General features: G+C 44.9%; 2 protein-coding genes across 3 annotated transcripts in view; one reads left to right on the top strand and one right to left on the bottom strand.

The window, feature by feature from the left end:
- Window positions 1-519: 519 nt before the first annotated feature.
- LOC111965689 (neuronal PAS domain-containing protein 4A-like) lies at window positions 520-6,580 on the top strand. The gene is made up of 8 exons (XM_023989909.2): window positions 520-1,033; window positions 1,516-1,679; window positions 1,775-1,877; window positions 1,995-2,304; window positions 2,420-2,529; window positions 2,632-2,767; window positions 2,895-4,612; window positions 4,735-6,580. Exons 1-8 carry the CDS (start codon window positions 859-861, stop codon window positions 4,761-4,763), a joined length of 2,745 nt encoding a protein of 914 aa, XP_023845677.1. The 5' UTR covers window positions 520-858; the 3' UTR covers window positions 4,764-6,580.
- A 1,367-nt stretch (window positions 6,581-7,947) lies between these two features.
- Window positions 7,948-26,215, bottom strand: part of mrpl11 (mitochondrial ribosomal protein L11) — a 58,043-nt gene continuing 39,775 nt past the window's right edge. Inside the window, exons 3-6 of one of the 2 annotated variants that reach the window (XM_023989907.2) lie at window positions 12,075-12,170; window positions 9,860-9,953; window positions 9,250-9,409; window positions 7,948-8,188 (exon numbers count right to left, since the gene is read on the bottom strand). In XM_023989907.2, the coding sequence (XP_023845675.1) occupies window positions 8,086-8,188; window positions 9,250-9,409; window positions 9,860-9,953; window positions 12,075-12,170 (453 nt within the window). In that variant the 3' untranslated portion in view covers window positions 7,948-8,085. The remainder of the gene's footprint in view (window positions 8,189-9,249; window positions 9,410-9,859; window positions 9,954-12,074; window positions 12,171-26,215) is intronic. The other variant, XM_023989908.2, reaches the window with a different exon arrangement.

Genomic DNA, 26,215 nt, shown 5'->3' with positions numbered 1-26,215 from the left:
GCATTTGCATCATGTAGGCTACTGATAACCAAACCTACACTATATTAGGAATTATTAATTTTCAGAGAGGATAAATTGTTCCTCGGGTGCCAGACATAGAAACACACAGTCTCTTTCGTATGCATCTCGGTTTCACCCCCCTCCCCCTCCAGTACACGGTGGTCCGGTGACTCCGTCTACGATTTACGCTTGTCTCCGCCCATCCCTCGGTTTTGTCCAAATCGGGCTTTTTGCGTCGCCGGAGCTCCCGAAATCAAACCAACGTCATCACTTGGTAGAGGGAAGGGCTGACGTCAGAAAATAGTTACCAAAAGGAGAGGGCATGAGCGGGAGGGGGAGCGGCAGAAGTAGAGAATTTCACCATTGCTAACATTGAATCCCCCTCGTCCACCCTTCCCTCTAGCCCCCCTTCTCCCTACTACGTCGGTGTTGGCGCGTTGGGAGCCCCCCTTCATCACCGGAATCCCGGCCTATATAACTTACTCGAGAGCAGAGTCCCTCCACCAGATTTACGGGATCCGGACATCTGGGCGAGAGACGGCTACTACAGCCGCCGAATCACTCACACTCTGAACGGGGGGAGATACATTCAACGGCTAGCCAGCAACCTTGCTGGACGCTGTGGCGGAACCGAAGAGGAAAAAATAGCTGATAGGAGAAGGTCTGAAGCCTTACTCTGGAACGAGCTGAGATGAAAGTCCAATAGTACTACGACAAGTTTATTACTACTAGCCTATCTCTGACACCTCATCTTGAGGGAAAGATACCCAGACCTCATCTGACGCCACGGTCAATACTATTCCGTTGAATTACAATTTCAACTGCAGGGAACTTAGACAATCACTATAACAGGCTACAATGTATCGATCAACGAAAGGAGCGTCAAAGGCTCGGAGGGACCAAATCAACGCGGAGATTCGGAACCTGAAGGACTTGCTTCCTATCTCCGATGCGGACAAGGCACGACTCTCATACCTACATATCATGTCCCTTGCCAGCATGTACACCAGGAAATCGGTCTTCTTCTCTCAAGGTAAGCCCCGATTTAGTTTATAATCGACAAGTTCAAACTCAGTGTATAATCCATAGCCTACCTATACATAGCAACAAACATTTGTGAATGAAACATCTACTGACAGACTGTTGCTTCAATCTGTCTGAGCTAGTGGCATGCTACCGTGAGCTTTATGTGTTGAATCAACAGGTGCCATATGTCTTGTCGAAAGAAACAGTTGATGAACTTTATGTCTACATGTGAATTATGTTATTTAGGAATATATATAATGGAACATTATTGTGTTTGGTTTGAAGTTCTGGGGTGAAAAACGCTTTTGGAGTCGTGTGTCTCTATCCAGTTCTGAAACGCTTCTATCGCTATCCATGGTACTGAAATCTAATGCGGTTGTTCTATAGCTATTGCAGGGAGCAGAACCGTTGCACTGGTGCTATGATGACACCCATTAGCTAGACAGAAACACTAATACATTTTTTTTTTTTATAATCTTTTGTTTTTAGAATCGGGATCTGCTGGCAGTCTCGAGGAAAGCGCGAGGTTCATGTCTTTCGACGAGCTGTCAGAGCTGGTGCAGGAGCTACCTGGGTTTCTGCTCCTGTTGACTGGGGAAGGCAAGCTGCTCTACCTGTCAGACAGCGTCTCCGAGCACCTCGGCCACTCCATGGTGGGTCCACGGGAGACCATATCATGTCTAAATATTAAGCTCATAAGTTAATAAAAATGTAATGACAATATGCTTAATATGAACTCCTTTTCCAGGTGGATTTGGTTGCCCAGGGTGACAGTGTGTATGATATCATTGACCCTACTGACCACTTCATCATGAGGACCAACCTGGCCCCTCCTACGTCACCTGACACAGGTAAGACACGCCTCCATATTTCCAGTGGTGCAGAACAGCGTTACCAATGGCTTGCATTTATTTCCCTCAGATCATTGTCGATATTCACAATCCCTCCTTGCCTCTTCTTTCCCTCAGATCGTCTATTCCGTTGTCGTTTCAACACTTCCAAGTCGGTGCGCAGGCAGAGTGCTGGGAACAAGCTGGTTCTGATCCGGGCGCGCTGCCTGTCCCCTCCCTCCTCCTCTACCACCCCTAGCTCCTACTGGACATCCAACACCGTCTGGATGTGCTTCTGTTCCCCTCTGGAGGCCGTCCCCACCCGCTCTGGCCCTGGGGGGGACCAAGTTCCTGCTCTTATCCCTCCTGCTGCTGAGAACAACTTCTTCCTAGCCTCGTTCCAGTCTCAACACAGCCGAGACATGAGGCTCCAGAATGCACAGGACAGGTGAGGTCACACCCACTAACAAGGCAGCGCCAACTGTTCCATTAGATATTCTGAGTAATAATATAGTTCTGAAATAGCATCAACTTACCATGTCTTCTCTCCATCTTCCCTGCAGTGTCAGTGTTTACCTAGGCCTTGATGTGTCAGCCCTGAGGTCTCGCTCCTGGTACAGCCTCCTCCACCCACAGGACCTGTCACACGCCTCTGCTCAGCACTGCAGCCTGTGTAAGTACCAATTCAGTGATACCACACAACCACCACACAATTACACTGTATCCACTTACACCCGATGTCTGATGTTGTTGTTCCCTCTTTGTTCCCCCACAGTGAGAGAAGGAGGAGAAGGTAGATCTGAGATGGTGGTACGGGTGGAGTCTGCAGACCAGTCCTGGGTCTGGCTTTACATGGTACTGCAGCTGGAGGCAGGAGACAGCCCCATCAGCAGCAACAACTACATACTTAGGTACTAGCTCTACCCTATGACAGATCATCATAACACATCGCCAACAGATATAAAGGAGATGACTGATTGCAATAAGAAGAGAATCTTACTAACCATTTCCGTCTCTCACTTTCTGTTTCTCTCTCAGTGAGGCGGAGGCGTGGTCAGTGAGACAGCAGCTGAGCACAGAGCAGACCCAGCTGACCCTGGTACTGAGTACCAGTACCTCCCGCCAGGACAGCTTGAGCCTGTCCAGCCCAGACCAAGTCTTCACCCCCAGCAGCAGTGGCCTCTCAGCCCAGTCCTTTGACTTCAGCATGACTGTGTCGAGTGTGGGCTCCTCCGATGAGACAGGGGGCGCCACCACTGAACCCATGCAAGTGGAGGGCGACCCTCGCTCCAGTATTTCCTCTATTGAGGAGGAGAGCTTCTTCCAGCAGCAGCAGATGCCTGCCCCTGTCCAAAGCCCATCCGCTGCCTCCTCCCCCACCCCGGTTACCGTTGCCACGGTAGCAGACCTGGACTTCCTCACTCAGAACATTCTCCTGCCCCCCTCCTTCCAGCTCGAACCTCCACTGCCTGCCCTTCCCCTGCCCCTCCCCCCAACGCCCACCTCCCAGGAGCAGCAGACCAAAGAGTTTGTGTGCACGCCCCCCTACACACCCCAGCTGGGTGGTGGTAGCTTCCTGTTCGGCGAGCCCCTCTTTAGCTTCGACCCCACAGGCACCACCACACCCCCTCCCTCCACCACCACAGCTACAGCCACCACCTCCATCGCTCCCTCGCTCTCCCCCTCCGCCCCACCCACCACAGCCTCCAGCCCTGCTCCCCCCTCCTCCCTGTGCCTCACTGGCCCCTCCACCGACCTGTTCTTCCCTGCCGATCCCTGCAGTGGCTCTATTTATGAGAAGCTACCCCCCACCCCTGACAGCCCTCGGGATGGGGACTGCACAGTGATGACCTTGCCTGAGGTTCGGGGACCCCTGTATGTAGATGTCCCTTTAGGGCCCCTTCACTACCCCCTTGAGGGCCTCCTCACCCCAGAGGCATCCCCCGGTAAACAGCCCTGTCTCTCTTTCTTCTCCCTGGAGAGAGAGAGGGAGAAGGAGAGAGCAGAGATCTCCCTCTTAGCTCAGCATATCAGCTCCTTAGCAGAGGGTTTCTACCTGGATCCTCTCTTATCTAAGCTATCCCCTCCTTCCATGTCCCCCTCCTCCTCCCCTCCCTCCCCCTCCCTCTCCCCATCCCTAGACACCGCTGGTGTTGACTCTAGCCACATGCTGGGAGAGTTTTACCCTGTTAAAGCGTGGAGAGGCCTGGACTTCCCCATATTCCATGATGATGAATCTCTGTTTGAAGAGAGCATCTTAGAAGCCCTTCTCCAGGACTTCTCCACCCCTCCCCCACTCTCCCCATCCCTTCCCCCGCCCTCTCCCCCCAACCCAGTGTGCTGGCACTCACCCTCCCACTTTGAGGGGGTCAGCCACTTCTGTAGCGTCCAATCGGCGCACTGTAACCCCACGGCCGGGTCCGGGGCGACGTTGGCCGGCGAGTCCGGGGCGATGGCAGAAGTGGAGGGGCTGGCGGAGGAGCCTATGGAGATTGAGGTGGCGTCATCACCTCTGTCCTCCTGCTCCTCCATCCCAGCATCCCCTCCCCTGCGACTCACTGCCTCCCCCACCTCCGCCCCCTTCACGCCCGTCGACCCCTCTACACCCGCCGTGCCTTGCGCTCAGTCCCTCCTGGAGGAGCTGGCCGCCCTGGAACCCATGTTTGGGGCAGGTGCCTCGATCGCCCCCGGCTTGGGTCAACAACCTGAGTTGTATCAACTCCAGTGTCACCAGCCGCCACAGTGCTTCCACAAAGGTGAGAATCATCCAGTTCACTTGTTCTACCGTCTTTCTCTGTTTGAGAAATGAATTAAGATGTTTTAAACCTGAACATACCAGACTAATGTCCCCTTCCTCTTTGTCTCTTGTGTTTTTCAGATGGGAGTGGAAGTGTTCCCCCGTTCTAAATAAGTCTGTGACTTACTTCATTAAGTATGGCATATTGTCATATTTCGTGGAGCTATTTTACTTGAAAAGTAAAAATGATTTAAGTGTATAAATATATACATAATGTATACTACTAAAGGACTTGAACTCCTACATGTCTACTAAGAACAAAGATTGACTTCATATTTTTGTTCATTTATTCATTCCTGTATTTCTATTTCAACAAATGGTGCAACATTTACATAATGGTGCAACATTTACATAATGGTGCAATACATACATAATGGTGCAACATTTACCAACCGAATGGACCCACAACTGACTGAGTTTTGGGTCCATTTGGTGCCTCTCAGCTTTTCTGTAACATGAGCTTCAGATTTGATCAGACAGAGACGTAAACAAAACCTCTGACCTTGTAAAGCGCCGTTTAACTTCCAGACGCGCATTTGTATTCACTCGTAGTGAAAAACCTGTTGTGAACAAAAAAAAGAACACATTCCTTGACATTTCAATAGGGAAATGACTTAACAGCATTATTGCTTGTAATGCAGCAACGCAAACCCAAATCACAAATGTGGTGGAAGTCTGTTTACAAAATCTCTACTGACCTGGTATAACCGCTGACAGTAGCTGACAAAAGGGGATCCGATTTCCTCTCTCACATCTTCAATATTTCGTTTCCACAGAGAGACACATAGTTCTACTCTGACCTTCTGGTACTCCTCTCTTGTCATAGCCTCGAAGGCCATGTCAAAATGTACAAATACCGTAGTCAAACTAAGCTAATACTTCTGGCACTTTGAGCTTTGAGTTTGCGGCTGCACATTTTAAAACATTTGACTTCATGTTATTTCTCCATTACAAACTTGTGTATCAATGTGATGTGCAAAGAAAATACAATACAAAACATATGAAGATCTTGGAATGTCCACAAGCAGGAACGCATGACGAAGGTTTCCGGTATTTACTAGGTGTTGCCAAATGGAAATCGTCTGGAAGTTACTCAACAACTGTGTGTGGTTCTGTTGTGTACAGGACCAGCACATTATACAATAGACTCTGAATGTGGGTTCTTTAGGTCACCGTTCTCTTGGGCTTGAAGGGTAGCTATGCTGGATTTCCTTGCGGCATTAATATGTGCAATGCTGGCAGTTTATAGCGGCTCCTGTGTGCCTGGCACGGCCATGGCCTGCTGAACTCTGAACTCTTAACGGAACTCCTTCTTCATGTCCATTAACCAATGGACAGTCACATCATAGCTCGAATGGAGTTACGGTGTAGTGAGACACAACACGACTACGTGAATGACAATGTGATTCTTCTTTTTTGAGAGGGGTTGGAAGAAAAAAAAAATGGAAGTTTTGTTTTAAAAAATGACCTGAAAATAGTGTGATGGGGTGCTTTTTCTATTCAGTTCCTCCTAAGCGACACGGGTTGAGAATGGTACTATTCCCATGGTGTCGACATGCTAACGTAGAGTTGTCTACGGTCAAGTAAAGGATTGATTCCTACGTTCTAGCTATTAAATGCTAAGTTGAACATATGTGTAGGTATATTATTGTGTGTGTTATATTGAAAACAATTACTGATGTTCAATGCATAAAGCATTATGTCTGTGGATATATGCACATGCCGTTTTTTTGAAGGGTTGTACACATTTGTACATTTGTATGAATACATCAGTCTGTACATAGACATTTCTATTGTTTAAGAGGTTCTATATACACATGATGATATATTGAAGAATGGACATTGTGGATCAGTGTTCTTTTGTGTTGCTGATAAGTGTATTTGGTTGTCAAACAAATGCATTTATATTAAAGTGCACTTAAAGCGGTTGGATCTCTGTCGTCACTGTCAGTCCTCCTCATCCTCCTACCTACAATCATCATCCCTCCTTCCTCTCTCCTCGTTTCTTCCCCTGGAGCGAGCTCCGCTCAGCAACAGCACTGACGCACACACACGAGACAGTGTCTCATACCATCTGACTCAGACTGACGCACACGCTCCACACCGAGGCTCTCACTCACACATGGCCTCCCACTTAAGCAGGCGTGCTTGCGCTGACGTTGAGACACCCACACAATAGGACCTCCCCCCCTTTACAAATAGCAGCTGCCCACACTCACTCAATGTACCTGCTACACTGACAGCGCGCTGTGATGGTTTCAGACTCCATATATAGGCATTCCTGTCAGAGCTCTGATTCAAGCAGCCCCCCCTTTCCTCAGCCTCCAATTCAGATGGGAGCGAGCGAGCGAACGTGATGGACAGTTATGCAGAAATAATGCTTCAGAACCTAATTATACAGCAGGTGGATAAATCATGTACTATCAATCACTGACTAGTACCCAGTGCAAGTTCTGTGCTCTTCACATCATGGAGGGTACATTTGGGTAAAAATCATTAGATGACTGATGGGCTTTGCAATGTTACAGTGTAAATGAATCCTGCCACCTCTCTCGTCTCCTTTGACATTTATTACAGTCACCCCCCCAGGTCCCTGAAACCTAATCTCAGCAGCAGCGCTGCAGGAACAGGGTACAAATATGAGACCCTTCAACACCTTAAAAACTAAACCTGGAGACACAAAGCCTTGCCATACCATGCTGGTTCCTGCAACCGAACATTTTGTTCCAGCACCATACCAGTCACTGCAGTGAGCCTCCTGGATGTGAGCYCTGCAGAGACAATGGAGCAGTTCAGCTATCGCCTGTCATCTTGTGGCCAAGAAAATTAGTACACTTTTAAATACCTTGCAGCATTTGGTGAAGCCACATCAATAAGGGATCCTAGCTTTCACCTGGATTCACCTGGTCAGTCAGTCAGTCAGTCATGGAAAGAGCAGGTGTTCTTAATGTTTGGTCAAGTACAGTAGTTCCCAGATCCATCCGTGTTCAAGGTGTCCTCTTCCTTCCTTGATACCCTCATCAAACGTGTTATGAGTACAACGCTGTGGTGGGAATGCAAATACATGGTTCCAGAAGCACAGCCAGAATGCCATTAGCCACACACACTCAGTTTTGACAGATGGCAAGCAAAAGAAGACGCAGCAATTTGTATAACAAATTCCTTTAATAAAACGGGTTGGGCTTGGTTTAATCAAGAGAGGAGATGCATTCCTTAAATCAAATATTTTAACTCTGGAGGCAAAACATGAATCTTGCTGAGAAAACTGGCATAAATACACTCATACACTTAAAATCATTCATAATAACAAACGTTTATTTCGCATAGCAATACAGAGCAAAATGACAGTTATGACAGAATGTGTGTGTATGTGAGTGGTATGTGTAGGTTACAGGGTCAGTATAAATACATCGGTAGGATAGAGGGCGGCTCTCATTTCTTCTTCACTGACACTGCCTCGTCTGCAGCTGCTGCCTCCGCTCTCAACCTCTCCTCCTTCTCCTCCAGGAAAGTATTGTACTCCTCGGCCGATAAACTGAAGGTGGGATGAGAGGGAGGGAAGGAGAGAGGGATCAAAAGAGGGGAGGAAAAATAAAGTAGTCCTAACTGAATAACGGTGCGTCACAACAGAACCATAACAATTCCAATGATGACAATGACACTTATTTCCAGTTTATCAATGCATATGAGAGTACAATAGAGTACCAAAGTGTGAGTCATAATACCCATAAAACCTAGCGGTCAAACAAGGAAATGGTTCCACATTTTTCCCCCCCACCATTCATTTCTCTCATAGGGGATTTTAGAAACATTTAAAAATAAGGGCTGTGTTTCATGTAGGCTTACCCTGGCGTGATGTTTTGATAACCTGTAAAGCTCTTGGACAAGGCAACCTTTACCAATATATTCGCCTGTATTTACCCCCCAAAAATGAAACACAAATTAGCTGCTAATGTGGCCATCATAAAGAACTACAAATGCCATGATTTGAATGAGACTGCAGAATCGAGGCAATGGTAAGAATCTCTGGATGAACTAATGTTATCTACATTAGGAATTCATAAATTGGCTACATTTCTTTAAATGGACAAATCTGAAAAACGGTCTTGTGCAAGTCTTAAATTGACACAATACCTGTTAGCTAAGATGTCAGCTAGAGATGACGTGCAGGAGCTTGCAGGGATTTGTCTTGCATGATGTCTACTTTGATGCTAATTAGCATTTTCAAAACAGAGTAAATAGAACCTTTATATTGTGATAAAAGTCACCTTGTCCGACAGAGATTTACACAGTTATCAACACGACATGCTAAGGTAAGTCTACACGAAACACAGCCCTTATTTGAAGTGTTTCTAAAATTCCCTATGGGGAAAATTAATGGTGGAAAAACGATTGGAACCATTTCCCTGTTTGACCACAAGGTTTTATGGGTATTATGACAACTCCACTGTGGGGCTCTATAGAGTATGACCCTATAGTTTATCATTACTATGTATTGTACCAATATTATTAATGTGTGTGCGTCACAGTGCTTTAGTGCTGAATCCCATTTATGACATTAATGACACTGGACACTTTGAGAGAGGAGGGTCTTACTCGTTGACGATCTCAATGCCCAACGAGCGAGCCGAGCCGATGATGCTCTTGACAACAGTCTCTATGGAAGCGTTCTGCATCTTGAAGGCCTCGTCCTGGGCCTTGACCTGAGCAATCTCATACACCGCCCTTACAGACACCTTCCCTGCTATCTCATGGCCTAGAGATGGAGAAAGAGATGGAGTCCAGAATGGGAATAAGATGAAGAAACTGAGGGGCAACGATAGACAAGAAACCAAGGGGAGCAGAGGGTGGAAGAAAGAAAAGTTGGGGACCAAAGGAGAGCCGAGTGTGGGAGGAAACGAAGGAGCGATCGGAGAGAGGGAGTAGCCGGTGCAGACGGGGGAAATCCATAATTCTCTTTCTTCAGCCCACCACCTCTCCCACTACCTTCCTGCCTGTAATTGCCTGGCTTAAAGTTCCCCCGTCGATCATAAATATATCATCAATCAAAGACATTCAATCTCAGCCCTAACGTCCTGTGGGAGACGTCATCTGTCTGTCCGTCCCTCCGGTACAGGGCTAGTCTGGCCTCAGACAGACAGACATTTACAGCAATAGAGTAAATGGAAGAACAGAGTGGCACCAGTCAACAAGGTCCAAACCTTACCTGTTTTGCTGGCTCCTTTCTCGATGCCAGCCGCCTGCTTGAGGAAGTAGGACACTGTGGGTTGGCCAATCGTCAGGTCATACGTCCTGTCAGGCTGCAGGGAGGGGGAGCGGTGGTGAGGGACAGAGTTTTAGATGCCTTTTAATCCATCAATCAAGGTGTGCTCAAATAGGAATGGACGCTTTATGAAGTGGAAAGTTGCTCTCACAACCTCGGTTCTGCATTACCTTGTCAATGGAATGATCTATCATTAGTGACTTCACATTGAAATGACACCATTTGTTCCCATCTATGAAATAGCCATTAGTTGGGACGGCCCAATGATCCAGGCATGGATCTGGTAGACATCCAAGAATTACTCTCGATTTAGCGATGGTGACTTTGTAAAATAAGATTTGCTACTTCTTTCTTTTTGTTGAACAGGATGAGTCAGACGGGGAGAGAGAAATGAACACAAGACAGATCAAGGCTGCAAAGGATCCAACCGCACTGTGGCACGCCAGGGAGAGACACATCCACTACACTAAACCAGGTCTGTCTGGGAGATCGCATTAGAGGGTGAAGCTCATCAATACATACATACATACATACATACATACATACATACATACATACATACATACATACATACATACATACATACATACATACATATATATATATATATATACACACACACACTACATATCCAAAGGTATGTGGACACGTGCTCGTAGAACAAGAACATCTCATTCCAAAATCATGGGCATTAATATGGAGTTGGTCCCCCCTTTACTGCTATAACAGCCTCCACTCTTCTGGGAAGGCTTTCCACTAGATGTTGGAACAGTGCTGCTGGGACTTGCTTCCATTCAGCCACAAGAACATTAGTGAGGTCGGGCACTGATGTTGGGCTATTAGGCCAGGCTTGCAGTCGGCGTTCCAATTCATCCCAAAGGTGTTCGATGGGGTTGAAGTCAGGGCTTTGTGCAGGCCAGTCAAGTTCTTCCACACCAATCTCGACAAACCACTTCTGTATGGACCTCGCTTTGTGCACGGTGGCATTGTCATGCTGAAATGGGAAAGGGCCTTCCCCAAACTGTTGCCACAAATGTATATGCTCTGCTGTAACGTAAAGATTTCCCTTCACTGGAACTAAGGGGCCTAGCCCGAACCATGAAAAACAGCCCCAGACCATTATTCCTCCTCCACCAAACTTTACAGTTGGCACTATGCATTGTGGGGCAGGTAGCGTTCTCCTGGCAACTGCCAAACCCAGATTTGTCAGTCGGACCGCCAGATGGTGAAGCGTGATTCATCCCTCCAGAGAACACGTTTCCACTGCTCCAAAGTCGCTTGGCATTGCGCATGGTGATCTTAGGCTTGTGTGCTGCTCGCCATGGAAACCCATTTCATGAAGCTCCCGATGAGCAGTTCTTGTGCTGACGTTGCTTCCAGGGGCAGTTTGGAACTTGGTAGTGAGTGTTGCAACCGAGGACAGACGGCCCCGTTCTGTGAGCTTGTGTGGCTACCACTTCGCGGCTGAGCCGTTGTTGCTTCTAGATGTTTTCACAATAACAGCACTTACAGTTGACCGGGGCAGCACTAGCAGGGCAGAAATTTGACTGACTGACTTGTTTGAAAGGTGGCATCCTATGACGGTGCCACGTTGAAAGTCACTGAGCTCTTCAGTAAGGACATTATACTGCCAATGTTTGTCTATGGCGTTTGCATGGCTGTGTGCTTGATTTTATACACCTGTCAACAACGAGTGTGGCTGAAATAGCCAAATCCATTATTTTGAAGGGGTGTCCACATGATTTTGTATTTATATTGTATTATATGAATCCACACAAAGTGCATGAATGATAAATACTCTGTGGAGATCGACATGGCAAGGGAAATTCTACTGTACACAAAAGAACATTTGTGTATTGAGATGCTCGTAGTGACCAGCAGATGGAGCCCATGAGTAACAAAAATGATTCTATCCTTTTATATGCTCTAAATTCTGTGCAACTTTTACATCCCCCTGGATACTGCTTAATGAATGCAAATGGGAAAGCATTCTTCAGTGTAACAGTATGAATAATGGAGGTTCTTGGGTAATGTATGCAGCCAGTGAAATCAGGCAGGATCTCTGAAAGGGCCAGCTGTAGGGGGCAGGGGCGGGTACACTGAGTAGGTTGCATACCCTAAGTCTGTTTTTTTTTAAAAACTTTTAAAAAAAACACACCTTAACGTGGATCTTGATGGGCAGAGGGATTCCTTCCTTGAGCTCTTTGGTCTTGTCGTTGAAGTCCTTGCAGAACTGGCCGATGGGGATGCCCTTCTGATGGAGACAGCAGGAGAGAATACAGTGAAGACAGACCGAGACGGGCAAACATTTTTTTTTAAATGGATGAGGTGTCTGGAGCTGCAAACATCCATCAGAGTGTCACTTACGGTAGATGCAGTGCGCTGCTGGAATACCAATGACTAGCCTGGGTCTGTCAATCAATCACAGGGCTTCTCAGAGCGGGCTGATTGTATGAGAACGCATGGCCACCCCGGGGAGTGAGAGCATCTGCAAGTGTGGTTGAGTCATTGTTTCTGTAGTTTTTGTGGGGGTGGTTGTTTTTGTGTTGGTTGTGTACTCAACTGTGTGTGTGTGTATGTCAGGGTATGACAGAATGCATGTGCTTGGCCGGTGCCTGGGAGACCATGTGATAAATGAGTCTCCTGTTTCCAGTGCCTGCCAGGCAAACAGAGAAAGCGAAATGGATGGGTGACATTAAGTCGACGTGCACCCCCACTCCCTCTCCTAAGCCTACCTCCACACTCTCCTAAGCCTACCTCCACACTCTCCTAAGCCTACCTCCACACTCTCCTAAGCCTACCTCCACACTCTCCTAAGCCTACCTCCACACTCTCCTAAGCCTACCTCCACACTCTCCTAAGCCTACCTCCACACTCTCCTAAGCCTACCTCCACAGCACAATAAGCCATTCCTCAGAGTTGCATTGGGAGGGAATGACTATAAAGCAATCTAATTACCGCTGCTGAAATGTAAACTGACCACCGCCATCCTTGTCCTAGGGCAACACACAAGCTCTGATTGAAATGTTCATTTCAGAGTATGCGAGGAACGAGAAAAACAGATTTTTACAGTTGAATGGAGCTTATGTGCTGCCGTGATGGACCGTGTTGAACACTGCCTGCAGATCTTAATAAATGTCTCGAATGAAAAGCCATTCATCCCAGCAGACATTCGTCAATGACAGGAGGAGTATGACCTTTATTTGGGACTAAAGGAGCGGAAAAACTATTTTTAGCTTCACTCCGTATCTTTTGATATTTTTTTTAACATTCATTCAAAAACTCCTAATGAGTGTAAATCGATCGGTCAATCCATCCACTCAATCTTACTGCCTCTATGCATCTTCTCTCAGCCTTTAAAAAACCCCAACCTGAATGAAGTTACAACTTTGTCACAGCTGATATTGTTATAGAGCAGATGAGGCCCATTTGAATTATAATATCTCACTCATGAAATGAAACCATAAAGTCCCTGGAGCCTCTCCCTCTGATTTGATTAACAGGAATCCCATGTCAACCTCACTGCCGTCTATTGCCTTGCCTTCCCTCCCCTCCTGCTTCCCTCCCGCTTCCGCCTCCCCTCCTCCTATAAAAAACAAAGCTAAACAAACAAATGGGGAGGAAGGATGGAGAGAAAATGTCTAATTAAATATGGATTACTATAAAAGGTTAGGATGTTGGGGAGCAAGTCGAAGCAAGGCGCTGCCTCACACAGATCCGGGCTCCCCTTTCTTCTGTTCCCGGCAGATAATGATCCGTCAGAGACTCTACGGCCAAGGAACAATGACATGAAAATCCACACAGACTAGCAGAGAGGAGATGGGTCTAATGTGGTTATAAAGTGCTTAAGCACAGACAGAGGGACATGGACCGAGTCAGACAGACAGATAAGCATTTCTGCTTAAGATCGACACAGAGGATGACATGAAAGGGTCACAGACCGGCAGAGATGCTGTCCCATGGTGTTAGAAACATATTAAGGGGAGAGAGAGAGAGAGTGATATAGAGAGACAGAAAACCTGAGTCTTTGCCTTCACTATGGTGAATCACTAAAACAATACAGAAATACACCACAGAAGAAAAAAAAACAGCACGTCAGAAATCAGCTCAATGTAATTGAAGAATCCATAGACTAACCACTTTTGGGAAAATTAGAAAACACTAAAACAACAAAGAGTTATCTATACAAAACAGAGATGTATGGGTAAACCACTTCTCCAATCTTTTTGGCCTTATAACAAAGAGCAAAAACATATGACTAAATACAAATCTTAGAATCAACTATTAAATACTACCAGAACCCACCTGATTCTCCAACTACATTTAATGAACTACAGGACAAAATACAAACCCTCCAACCCAAAAAGGCCTGTGGTGTTGATGGTATCCTCAATGAAATGATAGACAACAAATTTCAATTGGCTATACTTAAACTCTTTAACATCATCCTTAGCTCTGGCATCTTCCCCAATATTTGGAACCAAGGACTGATCACCCCAATCCACAAAAGTGGAGATATATTTGACCCCAATAACTAACGTGGGATATGCGTCAACTGCAACCTTGGGAAAATTCTGTGCATGATCAACTAACAGCAGACTCGTACATTTCTTCAGTGAAAACAATGTACTGAGCAAATGTCAAATGGGCTTTTAACCAAATTACTATACGACAGACTACGTATTCACCCTGCACACCCTAATTGACAAACAATCAAACCAAAACAACGGCAAAATCTTCTCATGCTTTGTTGATTCCAAAAAAGCCTTTGACTCAATTTGGCATGAGGGTCTGCTATACAAATTGATGGAAAGTGGTGTTGGAGGAAAAACATACTACATTATAAAATCCATGTACACAAACAAGTGTGCGCTTAAAATTGGCAAAAAACACATTACTTTCCACAGGTTCGTGGGGTGAGACAGGGTTGCAGCTTAAGCCCCACCCACTTCAACATATATATCAACGAACGAGAACAGTCTGCAGCACCCGGCCTCACCCTACTAGAATCTGAAGTCAACTGTCTACTGCTTGATCTGGTGCTTCTGTCCCCAACCAAGGAGGGTCTAAAGCAGCACCTAGATCTTCTGCACAGATTCTGTCAGACCTGGGCCCTAACAGTAAATCTCAGCAAGACAAAAATACACACCGCCCCAGACCATGATGGACCCTCCACCTCCAAATCGATCCCGCTCCAGAGTACATGCCTCGGTGTAACGCTCATTTCTTCGACGATACACGCGAATCTGACCATCCCCCCTGGTGAGACAAAACCGTGCCTCGTCAGTGAAGAGCACTTTTTGCCAGTCCTGTCTGGTCCATCGACGGTGGGTTTGTGCCCATAGGCGACGTTGTTGCCGGTGATGTCTGGTGAGGACCTGCCTTACAACAGGCCTACATGCCCTCAGTCCAGCCTCTCTCAGCCTATTGTGGACAGTCTGAGCACAGATGGAGGGATTGTGCGTTCCTGGTGTAACTCGGGCAGTTGTTGCCATCCTGTACCTGTCCCGCAGGTGTGATGTTCGGATGTACCGATCCTGTACAGGTGTTGTTACACGTGGTCTTGCCACTGCGAGGACGATCAGCTGTCCGTCCTGTCTTGCTGTAGTGCTGTCTTAGGCGTCAACATAGTACGGACATTGCAATTTATTGCCCTGGCCACATCTGTAGTACCTCATGCCTCATTGCAGCATGCCTAAGGCACGTTCACACAGATGAGCAGGGACCCTGGGCATCTTTCTTTTGGTGTTTTTCCAGAGTCAGCAGAAAGGCCTCTTTAGTGTCCTAAGTTTTCATAACTGTTACCTTAATTGCCTACTATCTAAGATGTTAGTGTCTTAACGACATGTTAATTGTTTATGGTTCATTGAACAAGCATGAGAAACAGTGTTTAAACCCTTTACAATGAAGATCTGTTAAGTTATTTGGATTTTTACAAATTATCTGTGAAAGACAGGGTCATGAAAAAGGGACATTTATTTTTTTGCTGAGTTTACAAATTCCATCCAGACACCGTTGCCCTAGAGCACACAAAAAAACGACACATACCTTGGCCTAAACATCAACGCCACAGATAACTTCCACAAAGCTGTGAATGATCTGAGAGACAAGGCAAGAAGGGCATTCTATGCCATCAAAAGGAACATAAAATTCAACATTCCAGGATTAGGATCTGGCTAAAAATACTTGAATCAGTTATATAACTCATATTGTTGTGCCCTTTATTGTTGTGAGGTCTGGGGTCCGCTCACCAACCAAGAATTCCCAAAATGGGTTAAACACCAAATTGAGACTCTGCATGCAGAATTCCGCAAAAATATCTATGTACAATGTAAAACACCAAATAATGCATGCAGAGCAGATTTAGGTCGATACCCACTAATTATCAAAATCCAGAAAAGAGACGTTAAATTCTACAATCACCGAAAAGGAAGCGATTCCCAAATCTTCTCTTACAAAGCCATCACCTACAGAGATGAACCTGAAGAAGAGTCCCCTAAGCAAGCTGGCTCTGGTGCTCTGTTCACAAACTCGAACAGACCCCACAGAGCCCCAAGGACAGCAACACAATTAGACCCAACCAAATCATGAGAAAACAAAAAGATAATTACTTGACACACTGGAAAGAATAAACAAAACTGAGCAAACTAGAATGCTATTTGGCCCTAAACAAAGAGTACACAGCGGCAGAATAACTGACCACTGACTGACCCAAACCTAAGGAAAGCTTTGACTATGTACCAACTCAGAGAGCATAGCCTTGCTATTGAGAAAGATTTTTGTAGGCAGACCTGGCTCTCAAGAGAAGACAGGCTATGTGCACAATGCCCACAAAATGAGGTGGAACCTGAGCTGCACTTCCTAACCTCCTGCCAAATGTATGACAATTTTAGAGACATATTTCGCTCAGATTATACAGATCCACAAAGAATTCGAAAAGAAAACCAATTTTGATTAACTTCCATATCTACTGGGTGAAATACCACAGTGTGCCATCACAGCTGCAAGATTTGTGACCTGTTGCCACAAGAAAAGGGCAACCAGGGAAGAACAAACACCATTGTAAATACAATCCACATGTTTATTTTCCCTTTTGTACTTGTAACAATCTGCAAATAGTTCAACACTGTAGATAGACAGAATGACATTTGAAATGTCTATTCTTTTGGAACGTCTGGGCGTGTAATGTTTACTGTTCATTTTTATTGTTTATTTCACTTTTATTTATTAACTACACTTGCTTTGGCATTGTTAACATACGTTTCCCCATGCCAATAAAGCCCTTAAATTGAAATGGAGAGAAAGATAGTTGTCGGAAGTTTACATACACCTTAGCCAAATACATTTAAACTCAGTTTCACAACTCCTGACATTTAATCCTAGTAAAAATTCCATCTTAGGTCAGTTAGGATCACCACTTGATTTTAACAATTTGAAATGTCAGAATAATAGTAGAGAGAATGGTTTATTTCAGCTTTTATTTCTTTCATCACATTCCCTATGGGTCAGAAGTTTACATATACTCAATTAGTATTTGGCAGCATTGCCTTTAAATTGTTTAACTTGGGTCAAACGTTTCAGGTAGCCTTCCACAAGCTTCCCACAATAAGTTGGGTGAATTTTGGCCCATTCCTCCTGACAGAGCTGGTGTAACCAAGTCAGGTTTGTAGACCTCCTTGCTCGCACACACTTTTTCAGTTCTGCCCACAAATTTTCTATAGGATTGAGGTCAGGGCGTTGTGATGGCTATTCCAATACCGTGACTTTGTTGTCCTTAAGCCATTTTGCCACAACTTTGGAAGTATGCTTGGGGTCATTGTCCATTTGGAAGACCCATTTGCGACCAAGCTTTAACTTCCTGACTGATGTCTTGAGATGTTGCTTCAATATATCCACAACATTTTCCTCCCTCATGATGCCATCTATTTTGTGAAGGGCACCAGTCCCATCTTCAACAAAGCACCCCAACAACATGATGCTGCCACCCCCATGCTTCACGGTGGGGATGGTGTTCTTCGGCTTGCAAGCCTCCCCCTTTTTGCCCCAAACATAACGATGGTTATTAAGGCCAAAAGGTTATATTTTTGTTTCATCAGACCAGAGGACATTTCTCCAAAAAGTATGATCTTTGTCCCCATGTGCAGTTGCAACCGTAGTCTGGATTTTTTATGGCGGTTTTGGAGCAGTGGCTTCTTCCTTGCTGAGTGGCCTTTCAGGTTATGTCGATATAGAACTTGTTTTACTGTGGATATAGATACTTTTGTACCTGTTTCTCCAGCATCTTCACAAGGTCCTTTGCTGTTGTTATGGGATTGATTTGTACTTTTCGCACCAAAGTACGTTCATCTCTAGGAGACAGAACACGTCTCCTTCCTGAGCGGTATGACGGCTGCGTGGTCCCATGGTGCTTATACTTGCGTACTATTGTTTGTACAGATGAACGTGGTACATTCAGGTGTTTGGAAATTGCTCCCAAGGATGAACCAGACTTGTGGAGGTCTTGGCTGATTTCTTTTGATTTTCCCATGATGTCAAGCAGACGCCCCAAGTTTGAAGGTAGGCCTTGAAATACATCCACAGGTACAACTCAAATTATGTCGAATAGCCTATCAGAAGCTTCTAAAGCCATGACATAATTTAATGGAATTTTCCGAGCTGTTTAAATGCACAGTCAACTTAGTGTATGTAAACTTCTGATCCACTAGAATTGTGATACAGTGAATTATAAGTGAAATAATCTGTCTGTAAACAATTGTTGGAAGAATTACTTGTGTCATGTACAAAGTAGATGTCCTAACCGACTTGTCAAAACTATAGTTTGCTAACAAGAAATGTGTGGAGTGGTTGAAAAATTTGTTTTAATGACTCCAACCGAAGTGTATGTAAACTTCCGACTTCAACGGTATATATAGAAAGAGAGAGGGAGCATATGCAGAGCATGTGAGCAGAGTTAAGCGGTTGGAAATACCGCTCATGGAGTGGTGCTTGCACGGCGCTCCATGTGCTTTCCTATGCTCCGCTAAAAACCACTCCGCACTCACAAAAAAAAAAAAAAAACAGGCACTCCAAATTCGCTCCATTCATTAAAAAATCACAATTTAACCAACACCCATCTATTTTTGTGACTACCTGGACCTACCAATTGGTATTTAAGTATCGAAACCAAACCATATGGATTTGAATGTAAAGTATTTGAATTAACATGAGAAGGCTACAATAGGCTACATGTCATATTAAACAGCATGTAAACACTCCAAATAGGTCAGGAGCCAGACAGGGAGCCTAGAAGGAATGAAAATGAATTATTTAGGCTATATTATTTCAAGGCTATAGCCTACAAAAAAATACACTGAAGGATTTGGTTTGGCTATTTGTTTCAAGTGTATGTGGCGGTTCTAGCTTGTAAGGCGTCCTGGGTGAACCCCCCCTTTAGTGTCCGCGCCCGCCTGCACCAGGGGGCGCCTCGTGCCCGTACCTAAATCTGCTACTGAATTTTGTACTAGTCTATTAATACATCTCTGTCAAAATTCGTCACCTCTCCCATGTCTTATTCGACTAGTAGTTTTGAAAGTGTAAGGATACTAATTCAGCCATAGTTGTTCTGAAATGTTTATTGCTTGCCAACATTTTACTCCCTCCTCTGCTTAATATAACACACATACATTAATTATTAATTCCGGTTGCCTATCCTGACGAAGTTTGCTCTCTAGAAAGTATTTGACTCTGATGTGTGCCACAGAGAGTAATTGACTCTACACAAAATTAAGACAATTAGGGGGGGGGCGGGGGGGACTTCTGGCAGGGGGGAGATTTTCGTCACAACAGGTGAGCAGTGGAGAATATCCTCTCCACACTTGCAGAGCCACTGGGGATGCTAAACACCCTTTTGTCCACACTTACCAGGCTGGGCAGGGATGTGGAGTTGTTTTAAAATGTTTCTATAGGTAGGCCTAAAGGTTTAGGCAAAATAACCCAATCAAAACGGAAAGCTCCTTGAACGTGGGAATATGCCAGGCCTATTGGGCCAAAATCAATTATGGCCTATTGTATAGATAATAGAACAAAAATGAATGAAACATTTGGTTTAAACTAAAAATAAAGATGTTTAGTTTATAAATACTTTGCTACGATGACACACTTATCTACCCACCTTATTCCTTTCTTTTAGCATGTGCATGTAGTAAGTACACCATCATGCTTTTGGGATGTCTTTTCAGACAATGATTCTTTAGTTGTGGACACTACATCACCCTAGTCCCTCTCTTGCTTCTCATCTTGATTTAGCACCTGTGCGTTTTATCAGTTTCTTTATGAAAATATTTAGCGACCTCCATGGCAGTAGCTAAAGCAAGCAGCACACAAGCAGACTACAAATGCATGCTGGCCGGGCGTGCCCTGAGCTCCTAAAGTGAGCGCTACTGGAGTGGGCAAGAAGGTCGATGCTCCAGCCTATGGGAATCTCGCTCCAAATTGGACAAGTTCTAACCACTAGGCAGGTAGCCTAGTGTTTAGAGCGTTGTGCCAGTAACCGAAAGGTTGCTAGATCGAATCCCCGAGCTGACATGGTAAAAATCTGTCGTTCTGCCCCTGAACAAATCTGTTGTTCTGTTCCTAGGCCGTCAGTGTAAATAAGAATTTGTTCTTAAATGACTTGCCTAGTTAAATAAAAATATATATAATACTCTGGAGCAGACAGATTTCTGGAAAGTTAAAGGCAAATTGACTGACCAGACAATGAAATGGCAGACAGTGAAAGTGGGCACAAGGTAAACTATAATTTTAATTAATACATTACATGAGGGGCCAGTCAGTGGGGCGTTTGACGATGACAGGGTGAGCTAGTATCCTTCTCGCCCCCGCACTTTCTAATAGCCTAATTGAAGTCATTATTGGGATTGAGCCGTGTTGGTAATTGTAATGAGGCTCTTTAAACTGGCAGTGGAGTCTGGCATGCCATGAAAGCAAGGTTCACTTGGCTCCCTGACTTCCCATGACATTTATAGCAGAGAGAGGGAGAGCGACTGACGGCCGCGGAAGAGACACTGAGCATTTGCACCCTGGTCAAATAGCCAACCCTGGCCCTGCTCCACTCCATCTGAACATCTAATCATCCCACAGTAAGAGACGAGCAGCCGGCTAAATCCTCTCCTCCTGCACCATGACTGATTAGGCTCCAGAGTGCAAAATGGCAGCAGCCCATCACCCAAGGCGGGCCGACACATTATCTAGTGGAAGGAGTATTTAACTCCCGCACCTTCAAAGAGTTTCTCTGAGATCCTGTCTGTGCATCAGGATTAACTGCTAATCTACGGCGGTATTTCAGCCGTCTAACTCCACAGCGACAGCAGTGAGTAATTGCTCCAATTTATTTCCAGATCAGAGGGTTATGATAAACAATTAAGAGAGCAATTAGGCATATGCGATTAAAATCTGATTTGATTTGACACCCTATTCTCCACTCTTTCTGTCACACCTCATGTTAAAATGTGATTGGCCTTTCAGCTTCATTAACTATTTTTAACAAGATATAGCGAGCACCGACATGAGCGAGCCAGGGTGGATGTGAGTGTATATGGACAGAATGAAAAGAGAGAAAGCGGAGGAAGAGATGGCTGGGAGGTAGGTTTGAGTGTTCGGTGTGAACAGTGTTCATCGTCAATATTTGAACAATGAAAAAGGTTCATTTGACCAAGGGGAGAAGACAGACGTGCCACAGGAGATACTCATATATATGGGTGTGTCTCCTCTACCCTCATTTGAGCCTGACAAGATTATCAGAGGGAGAGCGAATGTCCTAATACGTCATATTAATGTGTATCTTTCAGAAACAAATCGTTGATGGGTAAATCCATTTGAATTCAAATCACTTGACAGCATCCCTTTTGCAACAAAAATTGATCCTAAAAAACAAATTCCATACGTGTTTGCCAATGGTAGAAGTGGCAAGAAAGTAACTTTTTAGACCTGAACGGCAAAACATTTAGATAGAGGTGCTCAAAGTTGACCCATTTTGCAGATCGCACCCTACTAAGAGACATCCATGTCTTCAACATTGGAAAAGATAAACGGTTGAGTTTGATATTACTTAAAAGCGTTGTTTAAAATAAATTTWAAAAAAAAAGTTAATGTTCATTTTTATATTCACATGTTGTAGCTTAGACCATTTCACATCTCAGGTTTTTATGTTGTGCTTGCCCTCGGTTGAGACACGTTCTTGAATGTCATTTCAATCATAGAAACAGAATTTTTAGAATGGCCCAATCCCTTCAGAGTCAGACCACTGCAATTTAGCTGGTAAAACCGTTGAAATTTAAAACGTTTACTTTAATTACTAACAAATATTTCCATTCAAGTCAACATTCTCTGATGTGTGGACCATCAACCATCTTTGTGGTACAACTTTAAAGTTAACATTTTAATTCTATTACATCCATCAAACAACCTTGTTTTTAAACAACCCTGTTTGTAAGCTTTTAAATGATATCAAACTCAACAGTTTATCTTTTCCAGTGATGAAGACATGGATGTCTCATGGTACGCAAAATAGGACAACAATAGCATGTCAGCACAGGTCCTTCTGAGTCACAGCTAACTCTTGACACAATATCGTACTGAACTAGAAATGGCTACTTCAAGCACATTTTCCAAATGACAAGGAAGATGACAACGGACAGTGCTGGCCAAACTCCCAAAGAGCTCATCTCCATAACAAGTGAAATGGGTCAGCATCATCCAGCAACACCACTCTGCTCTAAGGGTGTATATATTGGCCTGGTCTAGGACAGTTTATACACTACAGAGAACCTGCTGAATCAGATGAGCAGCAGGGCAGGGGGAAAAAAAAGGTGATTACATCATAGCAAAGAAAACATGGTATTTCTCAACTCCATTAAGTTCTCCTCACACGCGAGGCAGTGTTGTGCCTCATGATTAATCATGTGTAGCGGCAGCAGCAGGCTGAATGGTCTACTGGAGGCATCAACAAGACGCATCAGGAACTCTGGAGGAGCGAGTGGGAGAGCCAGGAACTGTATTACAGGGCTATTGACTTGATAGTGTTTCATTGGAGTGTAGTGGCAGTAATAGCAGCAGCAGCAGTACAGTAGAAGGAGTTTAAATCTTTGTTTCCATTGAACATGCCATACAAATAAAGGCATTTGTATTAATTATATTTAGAATGCCTTGGTCATTTTTTATTTTTGACAACATGTGAAGTGTTGGTCCCGTGTTTCATGATCTGAAATAAAAGATTCCAAAAATGTTCCGTACGCACAAAAAGCTTCTCTCTCAAATGATGTGCACAAATTTGTTTACATCCCTGTTAGTGAGCATTTCTCCTTTGCCAAGATAATCCACCCAGCTGACAGGTGTGGCATATCAAGAAGCTGATATAACAGCATGATCATTACACAGGTGCACCTTGTCCTGGGGACAATAAAAGGCCACTCTAAAATGTGCAGTTTTGTCACAACACAATGCCACAGATGGCAAGTTTTGTGGGAGCGTGCAATTGGCATGCTGACTGCAGGAATGTCCACCAGATCTAGTGCCAGAGAATTGAATGTTAATTTCTCTACCATAAGTCGCCTCCAAGATAATTGTAGAGAATTTAGCAGTACGTCCAACTGGCCTCACAACCGCAGACCACATTTAACCAGGCCAGCCCAGTACCTCCACATCCGGCTTATTCACCTGCGGGATCGTCGGAGACCAGCCACCTGTACAGCTGATGAAACTGAGGAGTATTTCTGTCTGTAATAAAGTCCTTTTGTGGGGAAAAACTCTTTCTGATTGGCTGGGCATGGCTCCCAAGTGGGTGGGCCTATGCCCTCCCAGGCCCACCCATGGCTGCGCCCCTGCCCAGTCATGTGAAATCCATAGATTAGGGCCTAATGAATTTATTTCAAATAACTGATTTAGAAAGCACTCCAATTGCCACATTAAACTCAATTATGCAGTAGTTAGAGCAGTGGCGGAAAGGAAACGTGAAAGCAGAGAGAGAGAGAGAGAGAGACACAGCATTCTATTCTGGCCTGGTGGTGGTTGGCCTCTGCCACTGGTGGACATCAGCTTGGTACCAATCAGTCCTTAGGATTCTTGGACAGTCTCTTACCCCACATCCTTCCCCACTCATGTCTAGGGGAAGTGATGACTGCGCAGTGCTGTGGACAGGCTGCCTTCCCTCTCCCTCTCTCTGTCTGTCCCCACCTCCCACCCTGCTCAGCCTCTCCACGCTGAAAGAGCCAATGCCGAGTGACCTTCAACCACACCCACAGGGAACCAAAGGAAAAAGGGAGAGAGTGAGGGAGGAGTGATAGAGAGGAGAGGTAGAGTGAATGGAACTGGGGGGCATAAGGAGAGAGAACGGGAGAGTAGAAGGATAGAGAAAAACCTCAAATTGAACCCAGGCAATGGAAAATCTCTGTGGAAGCCAGTGGAGCGCATAGCTGATTGTGACAAGAAATATGACTCTCCTTCCCCTTTCTCACTGGTCTGATTAAAGCTCTCACTTGGAGATGACCCACACACACGGAGAACAGAGAGAATAAAAGGTAGAGGGGAAAAATGAGAGTCTTTGAATTTAGATGTGACGCTGAGAAGGTGGAGATTGATTTGCCTATGCACTTAACGGAACACAATGACAAGGTGACGCAAACGTACTCTCCTTGACCATCAAAACAATCTCTCCAACACTAAAACCCTTCCATTCGGAAACCCTTAGGCTATACTGCAGCCGAGTGGGACCGGTTTAACATTTACAGTACAACAAAAAGACAGGATGGTTTTGAAATGTGTCCACAGGCATCTCTTGCTCTACTTGCTTCCATATATCTGAGTGACATTTCAGTAAGGGTCCATTCTGTATATCTGATATTTTACTGGCAGGGCAAATCAAAGCCATAATCTACTTCCATGTAATACAAAGCCATTATGCTAGTTATAATTTCAGCAAAGTGGCATCATGATAATTACCATAACCGATTGACATAACCGTGGTCTCCTAAATATTCATGCATTCCACTCTGGATCTTAAAGTTATACAGCTGAGCTGATGGTAAAAAGGAGGAGGTGGCAGAGGAGAGCTGAGCAGGGAGAACGAGCGAGGAAGAGAGGGGGAGCTGAGAGCACGTAACCTGCCTACAAATGAACACCACTATCAAAGTCTAGTGGCTCGGTGAGTTTATTCATGGCTCTCGTGTCCTCAAGGTTTGCTTTACAGCCGATACTTCTTATGTGGATGTTTTGGGGGGGGGGTCGTGTATTCCTGATAATGATTCCGCGTCAAGCAGTATTCCACTTCTGAGCGACTTCGACAGCTCAGAGCACGGCCAATAAGCCCGCACAGCTCCTTCGTGACTCACTGGATCTTCGGCTGCCAGACCCGAGGTGTCAAATTCAAGACGGACATACCGAGAGATGGAGAATCCTGCAGCCGCGGTGACCGTGGAATAATTCAGCAAAATGACAAGCTTATTTGACCGACTCAGAAGAAAGAAAAGAGTCTTGACTGTTTAAATGTGAACTTAATTTGGACAAACTCGAAGATCGACAGAGGGCAATTACTTTTCCCTATTTAACAGGATCAGACCATCATAGCAGAGAGGGAGCCTATTCAAATATTTTTGGACATAGCACAAACAAAGCAAATCGATGTAAGGAATCCGTTTGGACCTTCATGTTCATCCAGGGACCATTCCACTTCTACTAATAGGCGAAGTGGATCTCAATCAAGCCAGGTGGAGCGGCAAAGCAAGAACGCATGCTTTGGGTAACTATCCCCCACTTTCAAAGAGTTGAATTATGTACGCATCGACTAATAAAAAAGGTAATTATGTAACAGGTGGTGCATCACATTTTTGCATAAGACTAGATGACTAGGTTACATTTTGGGGGCTGCATCAACATAATGGAAGACAAAGTCCCCCGTAGAGGGGGTTTAAAACAGATCTGTTGAAATGATCATGGAAAATAAATATTACATTTGGAGGACATGCACCAATACATATTCATCCCCTACACATGTAAAATCATATAATAGCCGTTCCCACAGGTTTACAAACGCTTCATGAGACATCAGATGTTACTGCTCAAGGGCAACTCAGTCACCAGAATTAGACAGGACATGAATGGGGGTGAATGGGGGTAATTTCCCATTACTATTCCATTAGACTTATACAGATTTCACCCCCATTCATTCATCCAGTATAATTGCAGACACCTAATCACCTCTTTCTCTCTAACAAGCAGTCCTCTCAGTCTCACTCACATATCCCTTGCTTGTACAAGTAAGCATTTGAT

Source organism: Salvelinus sp. IW2-2015, linkage group LG6.2, assembly GCF_002910315.2.
Source record: "Salvelinus sp. IW2-2015 linkage group LG6.2, ASM291031v2, whole genome shotgun sequence".
Classification (NCBI taxonomy): Eukaryota; Metazoa; Chordata; class Actinopteri; order Salmoniformes; family Salmonidae; genus Salvelinus; species Salvelinus sp. IW2-2015.
This window is presented reverse-complemented; position numbering and strand designations above follow the sequence as displayed.

What these genes read in the sequence shown, in the direction of transcription:
- LOC111965689 (XM_023989909.2), top strand. Translation starts at nt 859, where the DNA reads ATGTATCGATCAACGAAAGGAGCGTCAAAGGCTCGGAGGGACCAAATC. An exon ending in AGCACCTCGGCCACTCCATG is followed by an intron (nt 1,680 to 1,774) that starts GTGGGTCCACGG and finishes CTCCTTTTCCAG; the next exon opens with GTGGATTTGGTTGCCCAGGG. An exon ending in AGCAACAACTACATACTTAG is followed by an intron (nt 2,768 to 2,894) that starts GTACTAGCTCTA and finishes TTTCTCTCTCAG; the next exon opens with TGAGGCGGAGGCGTGGTCAG.